General features: G+C 30.5%; 1 protein-coding gene across 1 annotated transcript; it reads left to right on the top strand.

The window, feature by feature from the left end:
* Window positions 1-981: 981 nt before the first annotated feature.
* On the top strand, window positions 982-3013 carry LOC102618675 (UDP-glycosyltransferase 73C25-like). Its single transcript, XM_006492545.4, has one exon. It carries the CDS (start codon window positions 1316-1318, stop codon window positions 2801-2803), a length of 1488 nt encoding a protein of 495 aa, XP_006492608.2. The 5' UTR covers window positions 982-1315; the 3' UTR covers window positions 2804-3013.
* Window positions 3014-14315: the final 11302 nt, after the last annotated feature.

The following is a 14315-nucleotide window of genomic DNA, read 5'->3' as shown; positions in this document are numbered from 1 at the left end:
CATAACATTTCAGATTTAGAACAAACTTTATACAGAAATTGAACTTTAGATGTCAACAAACATCTAAAATAGTTTTATTACTAGATTATAATTGTACACAATAAAATCATTACATTTTCCCTTTATTTTATTTATTCTATACAATAAAAATGACAGGCATGGCATGTACATAACATCCCCAGCCAAAGCTAAAAACCAACAACAACTAAGAGTACATTAGTAGTATTTGACAAGCATGCCTCATCTTCTCTTTGAATTCACTATCTCTTAAAATACTTTTGTGGTATTTGAGATACCAATTGCTTCATTCAAAACAATCTCCTCATTAATGCTTCTCTCTGTCAACAATCTCACTTTGCAACACTTCATATGACCTGAATCAAAATAAGTATTAAAATTTTGACTCACTCTGTTTTTTCAGCGAGAACTTTTACCAAACATGTGGCAAGCATGAAATACATCTAAGAACTGTTTTTGCACAAATGCATGTTAAGACCACAAAAATTGATCATGGAGTCGACTTTTAGGGTTGCATAACCATGAAATGGATAATTAAATTGAAGAATTGAATAGAAAAAATAACAAACAATGAGATTTCGAGATAGTGCCATCAACACCAAATGATCAACTAAAAAAAACACAGATGTTGTAAAGAGTTGATGAAAAGAAAAATTTAGAAAAGAAAAAGGAAAAGAAATTAGATGTTCAATCAATTTGTTTGTGGACCTAAGTTTTGTGCTTTGTGTGAGAAAATAAATGATAAGTTATAAAAAGTACGTTTTATTAGGTAAGAGAAAATTAAGAAAAAGAGCAAAATAATACTTCAAAGTTGAGCAAAAATTCAGCTCTGGATCGGAATCCTATATTTAATTTTGTCCTAACTATGTTAAAGTAAAAAATTCTTAATTACAAAATTATTTTAAAGGCCTATTGCTGCCTCCTCATTGATAATCCTCAGTAATAATGTAAAGTAACCACTATTAAAGTTCTTCATGATGAGTCGATGAGAATAAAGCATCTTGTAGAATTAATCTCTTGCTGTAGCTATCGTTCTGTCCTATCTTTAGTCGAGACGCACTCGCACAGTCGCACTCTTGACTTGAATTATGCTAGCTGGCTTTTTCCTAGCTGCGTTTGTGAACCACATTCTTATTGGACAAACAAAATTGCTTATCTATGCCATTGCATCAGCAGCTAGGAAAAAGCTAGCAATTGAAGACACAGTTGCTTATATCATTAATCATCGTGAGTTTGCAACAAATGAGTTTCTCAAATCTAAGCTACATTACTGTTTACCCACTTGAGGAAAATTGCAATGGATAAAGCAAGCCAGCTTCACTTTGTTCTGTTTCCTTTCATGTCGCAGGGGCACATGATCCCCATGATAGACATAGCTAGGCTACTAGCACAGCGCGGCGTTATTATCACAATTTTTACCACACCACTTAATGCAGCCAGGTTCCATGGAACTCTTGCTCGAGCCATTGAATCCGGACTGCAAATCCACATAATCGAAACCCGGTTACCCAATTTAGAAGATGGCTTACCTCAAGGATGTGAGAACATGGACATGTTGCCATCACTAGACTTAGCCTTGGATTTCTTCACAGCAGCTGACAAGCTACTAGAGCCTGTTGAAAATTTATTTGGGCAGCTGAAGCCACAGCCAAATTGCATAATCTCTGATGTGTGTCTGCCGTACACAGCACAAATTGCTGGCAAGTTCAACGTTCCAAGGATTGCTTTTCATGGAACATGTTGCTTCAGTGTTGTGTGCTTCAACAATATATTCGCCTCCAAATTTCTTGAGAGTATCAGCTCAGAGTCAGAGTACTTTTCTGTGCCAGGTTTGCCTGATAAAATTGAATTGACAAAGAAGCAGGTAGATTCTACTCAGGGTCAGAAATTCAAAGCATTTGAATATAAAATTGGTGCAGCCACTCTGGCCATAGATGGAGTGATCATAAACAGTTTCGAAGAATTGGAACCAGCTTATGTTAAAGAATACAAGAAAATAAGTCGTGACAAAGCATGGTGTATTGGTCCGGTTTCACTGGGCAACAAGGAGTACTCGGATAAGGCTCAAAGAGGTAACACATCATCACTTGATGAACATAAATGCTTGAAGTGGCTTGATTCAAAAGATCCCAAATCTGTAGTTTATGCTTGCCTTGGAAGTATGTGTAATCTGATTCCTTCGCAAATGATGGAACTTGGGTTAGGCTTAGAAGCATCAAATAGGCCATTCATTTGGGTGATTAGAGAAGGAGAAACATCAAAAGAATTGAAGAAATGGGTTGTAGAGGATGGCTTTGAGGAGAGGATCAAAGGAAGAGGCCTTGTCATATGGGATTGGGCTCCGCAAGTGCTAATATTATCTCACCCTTCAGTTGGAGGATTCTTAACACACTGTGGTTGGAATTCAACACTGGAAGGGGTGTGTGCTGGCCTGCCATTACTAACATGGCCGCTTTTCGCAGACCAATTTACAAATGAGAAACTTGCTGTGCACGTACTAAAAATTGGTGTCAAAATTGGGGTGGAAAATCCAATGACATGGGGAGAGGAACAAAATATTGGTGTATTGGTAAAGAGAGATGATGTCAAGAATGCCGTTGAAAGGTTGATGGATGAAGGGAATGACGGAGAAGAAAGAAGGAACAGAGCTTTAAATCTTGCAAAGATGGCAAAGATGGCTATCCAAGAAGGTGGATCTTCTCACCTCAACATCACACTCCTACTTCAGGATATCATGAAACACGTACACTCCAAAAGTCTAGCTAATAAATGCCAGTCGGAATAGAGCACTTCGTTTGCTCATTCCAAATCAAATAAACTCTTAGTGCTTTAACAAATTTATGCAATGGGCAAATCACATTATTCAATAGAAAAAAAAATCTTGAAGCTTCGAATAGTTTACGTTGTACCTTTTTAATGGTCAATTTGTAGTTTTGGATAACTATATTAGTTGTAAAGCAGTAACACACCCCTTATTGAAGTGGCAGTTAGGTAGCGTTTGTTTTTTTATCTTAAATTTAAATGGGTTTAAATTTTTCTAAAGTCTGAATAGATCTGATTATGAAAATATGAATGACATGTTTGTTTTTCTTTTTTAAATATATGAATAAAAGTGGCATCTTATTTTTTTTCAGAATAAAAAAATCTTAAATTTAGTTATTTAATATTTATGTCCTTATAAATTAACACAAAAAAGAGGATTAGATTTTATAGTTTAGGAAATAAATTATTTTGTAAAGATATTTTTGGAATATAATATTTACTTGTTATTAAGACTTTTTTTCATTTAGATAAAAGTCTCAAAAAAAAAATCAAATGTAAATGTCTGAAAATCAGATATAAGTTTCACAAAATAAAAAAATATATTTTAAAAAAGATCTGAAATTAATAAAATTTCAGATTTTAAATATTTAACAAATAACCTCTTAGTGTTGAGATGAATATTGTTTTTGCGGTTTATGACGATGCTTGGTCATTTATTAAAATGAATCTAATACTCAAGCCCAAGGGCCTAACTCCATTGGACCTCAAGTCCACAAGAGTTATCGGGTTAAGAAGAACTAACTGATGTTCAAGATAATGGAAATTAGTCTTTAATATAAATATGAGATAGAAAAGGCATCTCCCCTTACTTATATTCAATAACCATGACTTTTTTTTTTTTTAAATACCCACCAACCATTTTAACATCATAATTTTATAATATTATCATTATTTAAAATATATTTTATTCATATTTCTTATAAATTTGATAAATCAAATAAATTAAAAATTTTTAAATACTAATTTATTCTTATTTGGATTATTTGCTTGATATTTCTTATTCTTACTGGAAAAGGGTACCTACACCCCCAAGATCTGGAAAAATGGTATCCAACGCCTTCAATTTTTTAAAAAAGGACACTAAAACTCCCTTTTAACCATTATACCCTTTACTTTTATAAAATAATATTAAAATATTTTAATATTTTACTAAATTTAAATATGTAAATTATTATACTTGTTTTAATAAAATATTTTTATTTATTGTAGGATTTTAAATAAAATATTTGCATTAAATACATTTTACAATTAAAAATTACTATTTTACATTATTATTCAAAACAATTTAAATTTTAATACGTTTATTTTAATATTATTAGTCTATTTATCATAAAATTTATAATATAATAAAATATAGCTAATATATTGTAAAATATTAAAATATTTTTTTAATATTGAAATTATTTTCAAATGCATATATTATTATATTTATTTTAATTTTATATTATAGAGTCCTTTTTTTCAGATAATAGAAGTAAGGGGCATTATGGTCAAAACGGGGCCTTTGCGTCCTTTTTTGGAAACTTGAGGGTGTTGGTGACTTTTTCCCAAACTTTGAGGGTGTAGATGTCCTTATCCCTATTCTTATTTTTTATTTATTTTAATCTATTTTTATTATTTATAAACTAAAATAATAATAAATAAAAATACAAAATGAAATTTTTTAAAAAATATTTCAACCTTAAATGCATATTTACTTTTCACATAGATTGCAAAAAATGTATTTTTGAAAAATATTTTTTTATAGTTAATGCATATTTTATATTGCCAAGAGCTAATATCAAGCAAATGACTCATTTACCCCTCTTCTTCTTTTAAAGTTCTTCCAAGAGGGTTATGAGGTATTTTAAAAATAGCTTGGTACGTAAATAATGATTTCATGAAGAGAGAAACTAGTATTCTCCCATGATTAATGTTTCCTTAAATATTTGTGGGAGTAGACTTTAGATTTAATATTTATATTACAACATTTGTATCTCAATTTCAAATTCAGTTTAATGACCATTTTGCCATTTGCAAACTATGTAAGTTCAATTGAACCGAAAAATTCTTTGATATGCTGTCAATTCATTGTTTGAATGGTGAGATTCTAAGTTTTTGCTTGAGATCTTCATTTTTTATAGCTTAGATTAACAATCAGACCTATGTTGCTTCTATGATTCTTCAAAAGATTTTATTACTAGTTTTTTGATATTTTTATTGGTGAGTAGAGATGGTCAATGGGTTGTGCCAACAAGGCCTATGTGTGCTTGTGCTCGTGCCGTGCCATGTCCACTATGTGTTTCATGCCATGCAGTATTGTGCCTAATATTTTTTGCTTAGGCCCGGCATGGTACACATGTCGTGTCGTGCCGTGCCTAAGAAGAAAAGCTCAATAAAATTTTTTTTCTTTTTTTTTCTAATTTTTTAAGAGGGCATGCCAAGTTATTGGCATATCTGTTTTCAAGTTTATATACTTTTTTTTATCTCCATACCTCATTCAAATTTAATAGAATTGAAAATTCAAAACTCAAGTCCATATTCAATAATAATAAACTAATAATAGTAAGAGAATGTAATATCAATTACTAAGTTTGACCTTATAGTATTAGAATTTTTTTTAATACTTAACAACAATAACAATAATAATAATAAAATTTTCTTAAGGGTTAACTTAATTATTAACTTGGACTTATATAGAGTCATAAATCATAGTTCACAATAATATTAATGCATATTTATAAAATCATGATATTTATAATTTTATTCATTAAAATCATGATATCAATTGTTTATTTAATAAATTATAAATATAAATCAAATATTGATTTTTTAAAAAACTAATAATCAAATGAATTTAAAAAAATTTAAATTCAAATTCAAGTTATTTGTAAAATCATAAAATTTTAAATTTACTTTCATTAAAAAATAAAATGTGTTTATTGCGGGCTTTTTTCTTGTGTCGTGCTTAGTCCATCTCTAATCGTGCCATGCTTTTAAGGCCCACATGCCTAAATTTCAAGGGCCCACGAGTGTGTCGTGTCGTGCCGCGTGCCACACCGAAACTTGCTCGTGTCGTGCCATGTTGTACGAACATGTATCGTACCACGTGCCGTCCGGCCCATTGGCCATCTCTATTGGTGAGAATGTTAGAATTGACTTAGATTCCTTCTTAGCATATAATGAGTCCACTCATAGATCTTATGGTTGAGTTAGAATTCTCCAGATTTTGGACAGGTGCTAATTTACATTATTTATAACTTATAATAATGCGAAAGTGATTATCCAATTTAAGAATATGACATCCAGTGAGACACTTGGGAGCTCATGAGTAACTTATCAAGACCTCTTACTTCGATCTAATGAGACTATAGATCTAGCTTTGTTGGGCTATATTCGCAATTTTATCAAGCGGACCAAAATCAAAGCAAGAAACTAGTACTTTAATTTAGATCAAATTCACATTATGTTTTTATAAATTTTTACCGATAATCTTGTGACTTTGAACCAATTTATCATTGTAATGGCAAATGTACAAAAAACCTACTTTTTGGCCACCCCTAGTGGCAAGTGCAAACTCATATTTTTGCCCTATCTAATTCATTAGTGCATAAGTTTGATTTTGATAACATATAGAAGTCCATGACTTAATTGATAATCAAAAGTTATTTCAAGAACTAAGCCTACAAAATTCTACATAGTATTAGAGATAGATTTATATACAAAAAGATTGACACTACCTTACCACTTGATAAGAACCAGGCAAAAACTAACTTGTTCGTGATAGGAAGTGATAGCAAAACTATCCTACATTGGCTTAAAGTAGTGCTTGGATCTTTGGGCAACCCTAAACTTATGAGCTAATTTTTTAGTATGAGTTAAGTCCATTAACTTCTATGAGGTATAAGAGCCAGATTCATGCCTGAATGAGCTAACACTACCTTAGTATATGACATGAACTAGATGAAAAGATCGGCTTGCACGTGATAAATACTAAACAATAGAAAATGGGACGGTGGGATGACGGGAGATGTTTGTTACAGAATCTGTACCATAGACAGGTCCGTAAGTATAAAGTACCTGGTAAAATTAATCTATTAGGCTGCGGCAAGCGATCCTGCTCAATTGTGGTCAATTTTTCAACTCTGATTCTTTGTCTTTTCTTACGTATAATACGAATTTATGCTCAGTACATGCGGCACAAAATTAGCCGGCTACTTTTGTGAACTCATTCTTAGTAATTGGAAAAAACGAAATTGCTTCCGTACGCTCTTACATGAACTGTGATGGCTAAATCCGAGAAAAGTTTAAGTTGCCTTTATTTTTCTGTAGTTATAGTAAATTTTCTAGACTTGTCTTTTCTTACCCAAAATTACCTAAGTGAAAAAATAGCCAATTTTAAAATCCAATGAATTTATAATTGGTTATATAAAATAGGGTTATTTTTCTCCAACCCCCATATGTTTCGACAAAAATTAGCGTGCACCCTAATGTTTCAACAACCATCAACATGCCCCTAAATCAGCATATCCAACCGTTATCTTTCACAGTAGGTCACTTGACTGAGTAAAAAGACTTGTTTGCCCTTGATTTGAAAATTAAGCATTAAAAATGCAGAAAATATATCAGGTGCTGCTGTTCCCTACATGCAAGTGTAGAAAAATAAAATGACGACATTACCCTTAATCCATAAACACAACAGAGACCGTTGATAACAAATAATTAATGCTAGCGAGACCTATTAATGCTGAAGATCATAAGACAGCCTCTACCCTCAGCAATTTGATTAAACCAACTGAAAACAAATAATTATTAAATAAAACCAAAATCAGAAGTTCGAGGAACCAAAAAGCAGCCAAACTACCTTCAACCCCAGTTATAGGCTCTTTAAAGTTTGCCAAATTCACCTGTCACAAAAGATATTAGAATTCAGTCAATAGAGTTATACATCAATACATATCTATTCTCAACCATCTATCAGGTTCTCAAAACATTAAACCTCTTTTCTTGATTAAAAGAAAACTAAAATGATTGCACCATATAATTGCACTTGTCATTTTATAATTTTCTAGTTCTGTGTCACGCAAATACCAAAAATGAACAAGTCATAATTTACCCCAATCTCTGTCAATTCACAACTCAAAGGGGTTAACTTTCCTGTCCTTCTATAAATAAACAAAATAGTACTTGCAAGAGAAACAAAAATGAAGTTCAGAAAACAAAAGCAGTTCAGAAGCCAGCAAGATCATGCTTAGATCTGTTCTTAAAATATCGATGTTATAATGCAGACAATTTATTATCACCGTATAAATAGTAACTAATAATAATAATAATAATTACAGAGCAGAGATTTAGAAAGAATGAACTAAAATTAAAATATTAGCAGTTGGAATATAATAAACCCGAGCTATACAATACAGATAAGCCATAAGTAGTAGCACTCCCTGAGAAATCCAGCAAGCAACAAAAAAAAAAAAATCAACTGTTGAATATAAATGATTGAAAAATAGTTAATTGGAATGGAAAAAGCTTATCAGGATGACAGAGTGATTTGGACACCAAAACCCAAAAATGCCTTCTCCTTTGTCTCCACATAGCCGACCTGGGTGGACTACCGTCCTTGACAATGCAACTTCATCAATTTTCTCGATGGTTTTTGCCAGATATTTGATGTTAAATCTCTTTTTTACCCTACTAAACGGTGCGTTTTCTCTATTCTTTTACCCTCCTAAACGGTGCACTTTGTTTGTTTTATTTTCTTTTTGCAGCCGTTTGTGTCAAATCTCAATTTTGCCCTTCTATCGTTAAAGATAACGGTTGGATATGTTGATTTAGGGGCGTGGTGATGGTTGTCGAAACATTAGTGTGCACTCCAACTTTTGTCGAAACATGTGGGGGTTGGCGGAAAATAACCCTATAAAATATGATTAAATTCATAATATAATACATAAATCTAAACAAAATTAAATACATAAATCTAAACAAAATTAAATAAAAGGTAAAAAGCAGTTGTGGTAATATAATATTTAGGTTATGGTTTAAAGATAAGGTTTGTGGAAAAAAAGACATAATTGTCAAGACTATAATAAGAATTCTAAAAGTATGTTGTAGCCTATTTTATAATCTATTTTTTTTAAAAAAAAACCTATCTTGATACTGTGGCCAAAATAAAAAAACTTATAAAATAAGTATATTTTAAAATTTTACCAATTTTTTTTTTTGTCAAAAATAATGAAAAAATAGACTTTTAGCATTTCAACCATAACTTGAAAAGGACGCTAAATCTAATAACTTGATTCACAAATATCGAGATGTTTATTTAAATTTGAAAGTTTTTGAAAGAAAACGATATGTCTTACCTCACTTGAACCATTATTTATACGTGGGAGTATGGCAAAATTTGGATGTGGGTCCAAATTCGCTTTTCTCGATTTCGACTCAAACACTAATTTGCTAAATCGGGTCTAGGAATAAACCCGATTTTTTCAAATTCAGGTCCGAACTGAGTTCAACCCGAAAAATTCCAAGTTCTCGGATCTCAGGCTTTAAATCCGGATATTCTAAGTCACCGGTGCCCTTTATGGCCGTCACATGGACTTCAACACCACCAAGCCGTGATATGTCAACAAAAAAAAAAAAACACACAGCAGCCATTTTCACATCACTCAACAACTCGTCATTACAGCTCTCTTGGCCGCTGCCAACGGCGTTGGAACCTACCAGCCACCGCGCAGCAGCCAACTTTAACCATCAAGCCTCATCCTTTTCCTCACACGACACCATACACAACACTCTCATGATCTCGATAAAGATAGACACCCTCTTCGCACCCATATTACATAAAATCAATCAGTTGCCCTCGTTTAACACCATCACAGCCCACTCGCTCTCATAATAAGCCACCGGTTCAAGCTTCCTTTCGGCCTTGGCTTTTTCTCTTTATGGTTTTTTGGCAAAATTAATATGCATTATAAGCTTCAGCAAGTTGAAACCCAATAAAACAAAAGTGAAAAGGATCAGATCCGTGGGTTGATCAGAGGAGGCGGGTGCTTTCATGATGGGGATGAGGAAGATTAGAGGATGGCGGAAGCCTCTGTCAGGCTTAGATTTTTAGGATTGTTTTTTTTTTTTCGGGTAATTTTTAAAAACCTCTACTGAGGTTTGGCCTTGTTGCAAGTAGATGGTGAGAATTTATTTATTTGTAAAAAATCTCCTACCGTCAGTTAATTTTAATATTGACCGTTAGTTGACTGTGCAAAGATAATATTACCCTTAATAATAGTTTGTAAACTGACATAACTAAAAAAAAAAACTAAAATTATTGGCGCGAAAAGTACAAATTTTATTTTCTGACAATTTTATCCTTGTCAATTCCAAATATTTACAATATCATAGGTAAAGATTATGACTATTTCATTTTCAAGTTTTTAATTTTATCTTTCTTGTAGGAAATTTAAGGAAATATCAATAATTTAAAGAGAATTTTTCAAGTTTTTAATTTTATCTTTTTTGTAGGAACTTTAAGAAAATATCAATAATTTAAAGAGGATAAAATAGCTAACAATTTTGGTTTTTTTTTTAATTATTTCCGTCTACAAACTATTATTAAGGGTAATATTATTTTTGCACAGTCAACTAACGGTCAATGTTAAAATTAACTGACGATAGGGAGTTTTTTACAAATAAATCAATTCTCGCCATCTACTTGCAACAAGCCCAAACTTAAGGGGTGGTTTTTAAAAATTACCCTTTTTTTCCCCTAACATTTTGCTTTTATATTTATAATGAATAATTAAAAGTTACTTATTCAAAAAACTGTATTCTGGGTCTAGGTTCTAGAAATCCGGTTCAAATGTACTCGGAACCAAACCCGGATATATATAGGTTAAGAAAAACATATCTTAATCGGATATTTTATATATTTGCCCTCATGTTGAACCCGACCTAAATCATCTGAGTTTGCCTGGGTTCGATCCAGGTTTGATTTGTCTGCTATCTCTAATGGGAGTACAAGATTTAGGCAGTGTTTATTTTCTGGAGTGGGAGTGATGAGTGTGAATTCTTTCTACTCCAATGTTTACTTCAACAAAATAAAGAGGGATTGGAAATCCCACTCCGTGGGCTCCACTCATTTTTAGAGTGGGGAGGTGGGAGTGGGATTTCCACTCCCACCTCTCCCTTTTCTACTTTTTTTTATTTAATAAAATAAAATAATTTATAATTATATTTAACTAAATAATAATTTACATTGATTATAAGTTAAAATTACTTAAAAATAATATTATTATATTAATAGAGAATTAATAAATATATGCTATCTTTATTTAATAATATAATATTATTATATTTATTTTAAAAATAAAAGTACTATATTTATTTAATATTAATAATTAATAATAATAATAGTTTATTCTAAGAAAATATTAATTTTGTACTGAATAATATTATATTAATAAATTTAATATAAATATATAAAATAAAATAATGTTTCATTTTATATTTACCCTTCTTTTTATTAAATTTACTACAACTATATTTAATAAATATTTAAATAATATTATTATATTTAACTAAATAATAATTGGGTTTGATTCTAAGTTTAATTTACTTAAAAATAATATTATTATATTAATAGAGAATTAATCATATTACTATATACAATCTTTATTTGAAAATATAATATTATTATATTTATTTAAAAAATAATAGTATTATATTTATTTAATATTAATAATTAATACTAATAAATAGTTTATTCTAAGAAAATATTAATTTCATACTATGTTAATAGTAAAAATATTTCATTTATATTGCCCTTATCAACAATTTTTAATTTATATAATTAAAATAAAAAATTTTGTGATGTTCATAATTAAGAATATTAATAATTATTACAAATTTACAAATATAATAAAATAAATGTTTATTCATTAAATATATTTTTTATTAACTTTATGATTAAAAACTATAATTCTTTACATAAGGATAAAATTGTAATTTGAAACTATTTACTCCCAATCCAAGACAAAGTAAACACATAAATTGGATTCTGATCTTCCTTCCATGCTTCCATTCTTGTGCAAGTAAACAACCTACTCCCACTCCCAATCCTAGAATTCCCACTCCAATACAAAAAGTAAACGCAGTCTTAGTGTGAGTTCAGTTCTTATCACATCTAATCTTTTCTATTTATTTTTAAGATTCAATCTAGTCCGTACCCTGTATTAAAGTGCTTTATAACTGTTATCCTCAGTTAGACTTTTATCATGTGATTTTTAATGAATTACATGATGTTTGACACTTATTCCTTCATTCCATGGTTTTATGATGTGATCACATGATTTTAAGTTATCTAATTTCTCTTTTCTTCAATGTTCCACAACACATCTCCGAATTCTCCAACTTTGGGTGTTCTTATTATTTTTACTGAAACTTAGCATAGCATAAATGATTGATTTTTATGGCATATATTGTATGTATATTTTTGGTGGATGACGTTATAAGCTAAGTTCTAGGCTTTGATTTTTTTTTTTTTTTGTAAACACACATTATATTAAGGGTGGTAATTTATATAAAAAAAAAAGTGGTAATATTTTTACTTCTACTTTCAAAAAAGTATTATAACAAGTTCACATTATTTTAAATAATTTTCAATAAAACAAATATTTAAACTATTAACCAATTAAATTGTCGTTAATTGTTCAAGCTTATGCCACATAAGCACATGTTCAATTTTATTGGTTTATTTTATAAGAGTTGTGGGTACCCAATTCCCTAGGGAACCACCTCTTGTCATGTGTCTCTTTCAAGCAACTCACGAGGATTCACGAAGGATTATTTCAAGTAAGAAGACATCTGGGTTAGAACTCTTATAAGTATTTTACAAAGGAAAATAAAAGCAAAAGGATGACCTATGTTCAATATTGTTATAGACCTATGACCTAAAGAAACCATGATCAAAAGCATAAGAAAAAGGGGAAAAAAGGACATACAGGGAATAACATACAAATCCCCCACATAAATCCATATACTTGTGTACTGATCTAAAATGATGATAAGTGTCTTTAGATTTAGGGTTTACAACAAAACTGTACTTTTATGTCAACCATTTTCTATAAATAAAGACCCATCTCTAAGAGAACAAATCTTTGTATTATAAGGATATTAACCGCTTCAAGGAAAAACTCATATTCTGCCAATTTATTTTTCTTTTTTTCCTTAGACAAATAATAACTTGGGCGTCAAATTGACTTTTGTAGGTATCCATATTGGCTCTAAGATCGATCTATACTATCAAGTTTTCTGCAACTACAAATTTGTGTGAAGATAAAGATTTCAACTCCTTCATTGGCATCATCTTTGGAGAATTTGCAAGTTGAAAGCCATTTTATCTCACTAAAACACATATAAATACCACCATACAATTACCTTTTTAGATTAGATTTGGTTGTAAATGGTTGTAATAAGAGGTATTTACTCATATATGCTCAATTAAAAATAGTTTATGTGTGCGAACCAAACTTTAAATATGATTAAAAAGGAAATAAAGCCAAGAAACCGATGTAAAACAAAGATTCCTCCTCCACTTGAGCTACTGGAATTAAAGGGCAATAAAATAAAAAGCTCACTTAATCAACATAAAACATTGAAATTTAGATATATGGTCAAAAGGGTCAAAATATTCTTTTAAATTGAGCTCAAGACCAATTTATCTATTATTTTATCTTTATCTTATTTATTGCAATTATGCTAATTCCCTAAGAGCTATGTTGACTTATTTACATTTCGGCTATTTTATTTATCCATGTTATTTTTAATTTTTCCAGGAGTGAGGTTAAAGAAAACCCAAAATGCTTTGACACAACTGTTTTTGACCTATTAGAAAATAAAAGGGAAAAAAGAGTGCACATGTGCATATAATGATAAAACTACTTTCCCTCTTTAAAGGACAACCCTTTTTAAATTTTTTTTCATATACCACAAAATAAGAGGCTAATAAAGGAAAAATTAACCTAAACAAATCAGGAAAAACAATAGCCAATGGTTAGGCTTTCCAAAAATAAATTTCCTACAACTTCCTAAAGTGAAATACCCCATTGAAGAGTATGTGAAACATGAGAAGAATCTATTGTAACATTTTATCTTGATTTTACTTATCGCAAATCTCTATTTTGGTTGACCTCCCAATTAGCGGATACTAGTTAAGAAAGAGCCTAAAAAATGTCCGACTTAGTGGAATAAATCAAGACAATACATGGGGTTTTAGACATATTTTGGAGGAAAGGAAAAGGGAAAAATCTATCAAGAACAATAGATTTATTTTTTACGATAAATGGGGTACCACACTAGGTCGTTGTGTATGATGTTTCGAAGATTTGAATAAGGTAAAGAGAGTAAGAGGCTAGTGATGACAGCGAGAGGCCAGAGTCTGAAAAGGAGGTCTTTTGAGACAAGTTTTAAGCCTACAAAACAATGAAAAAGAGGTTAGAGGTGAA

This window comes from Citrus sinensis, chromosome 8 (genome assembly GCF_022201045.2).
Source record: "Citrus sinensis cultivar Valencia sweet orange chromosome 8, DVS_A1.0, whole genome shotgun sequence".
Classification (NCBI taxonomy): domain Eukaryota; kingdom Viridiplantae; phylum Streptophyta; class Magnoliopsida; order Sapindales; family Rutaceae; genus Citrus; species Citrus sinensis.
This window is presented reverse-complemented; position numbering and strand designations above follow the sequence as displayed.

Excerpts from the sequence above, each read along its gene's own strand:
- LOC102618675 (XM_006492545.4), top strand. The coding sequence starts at position 1,316 with ATGGATAAAGCAAGCCAGCTTCACTTTGTTCTGTTTCCTTTCATGTCG.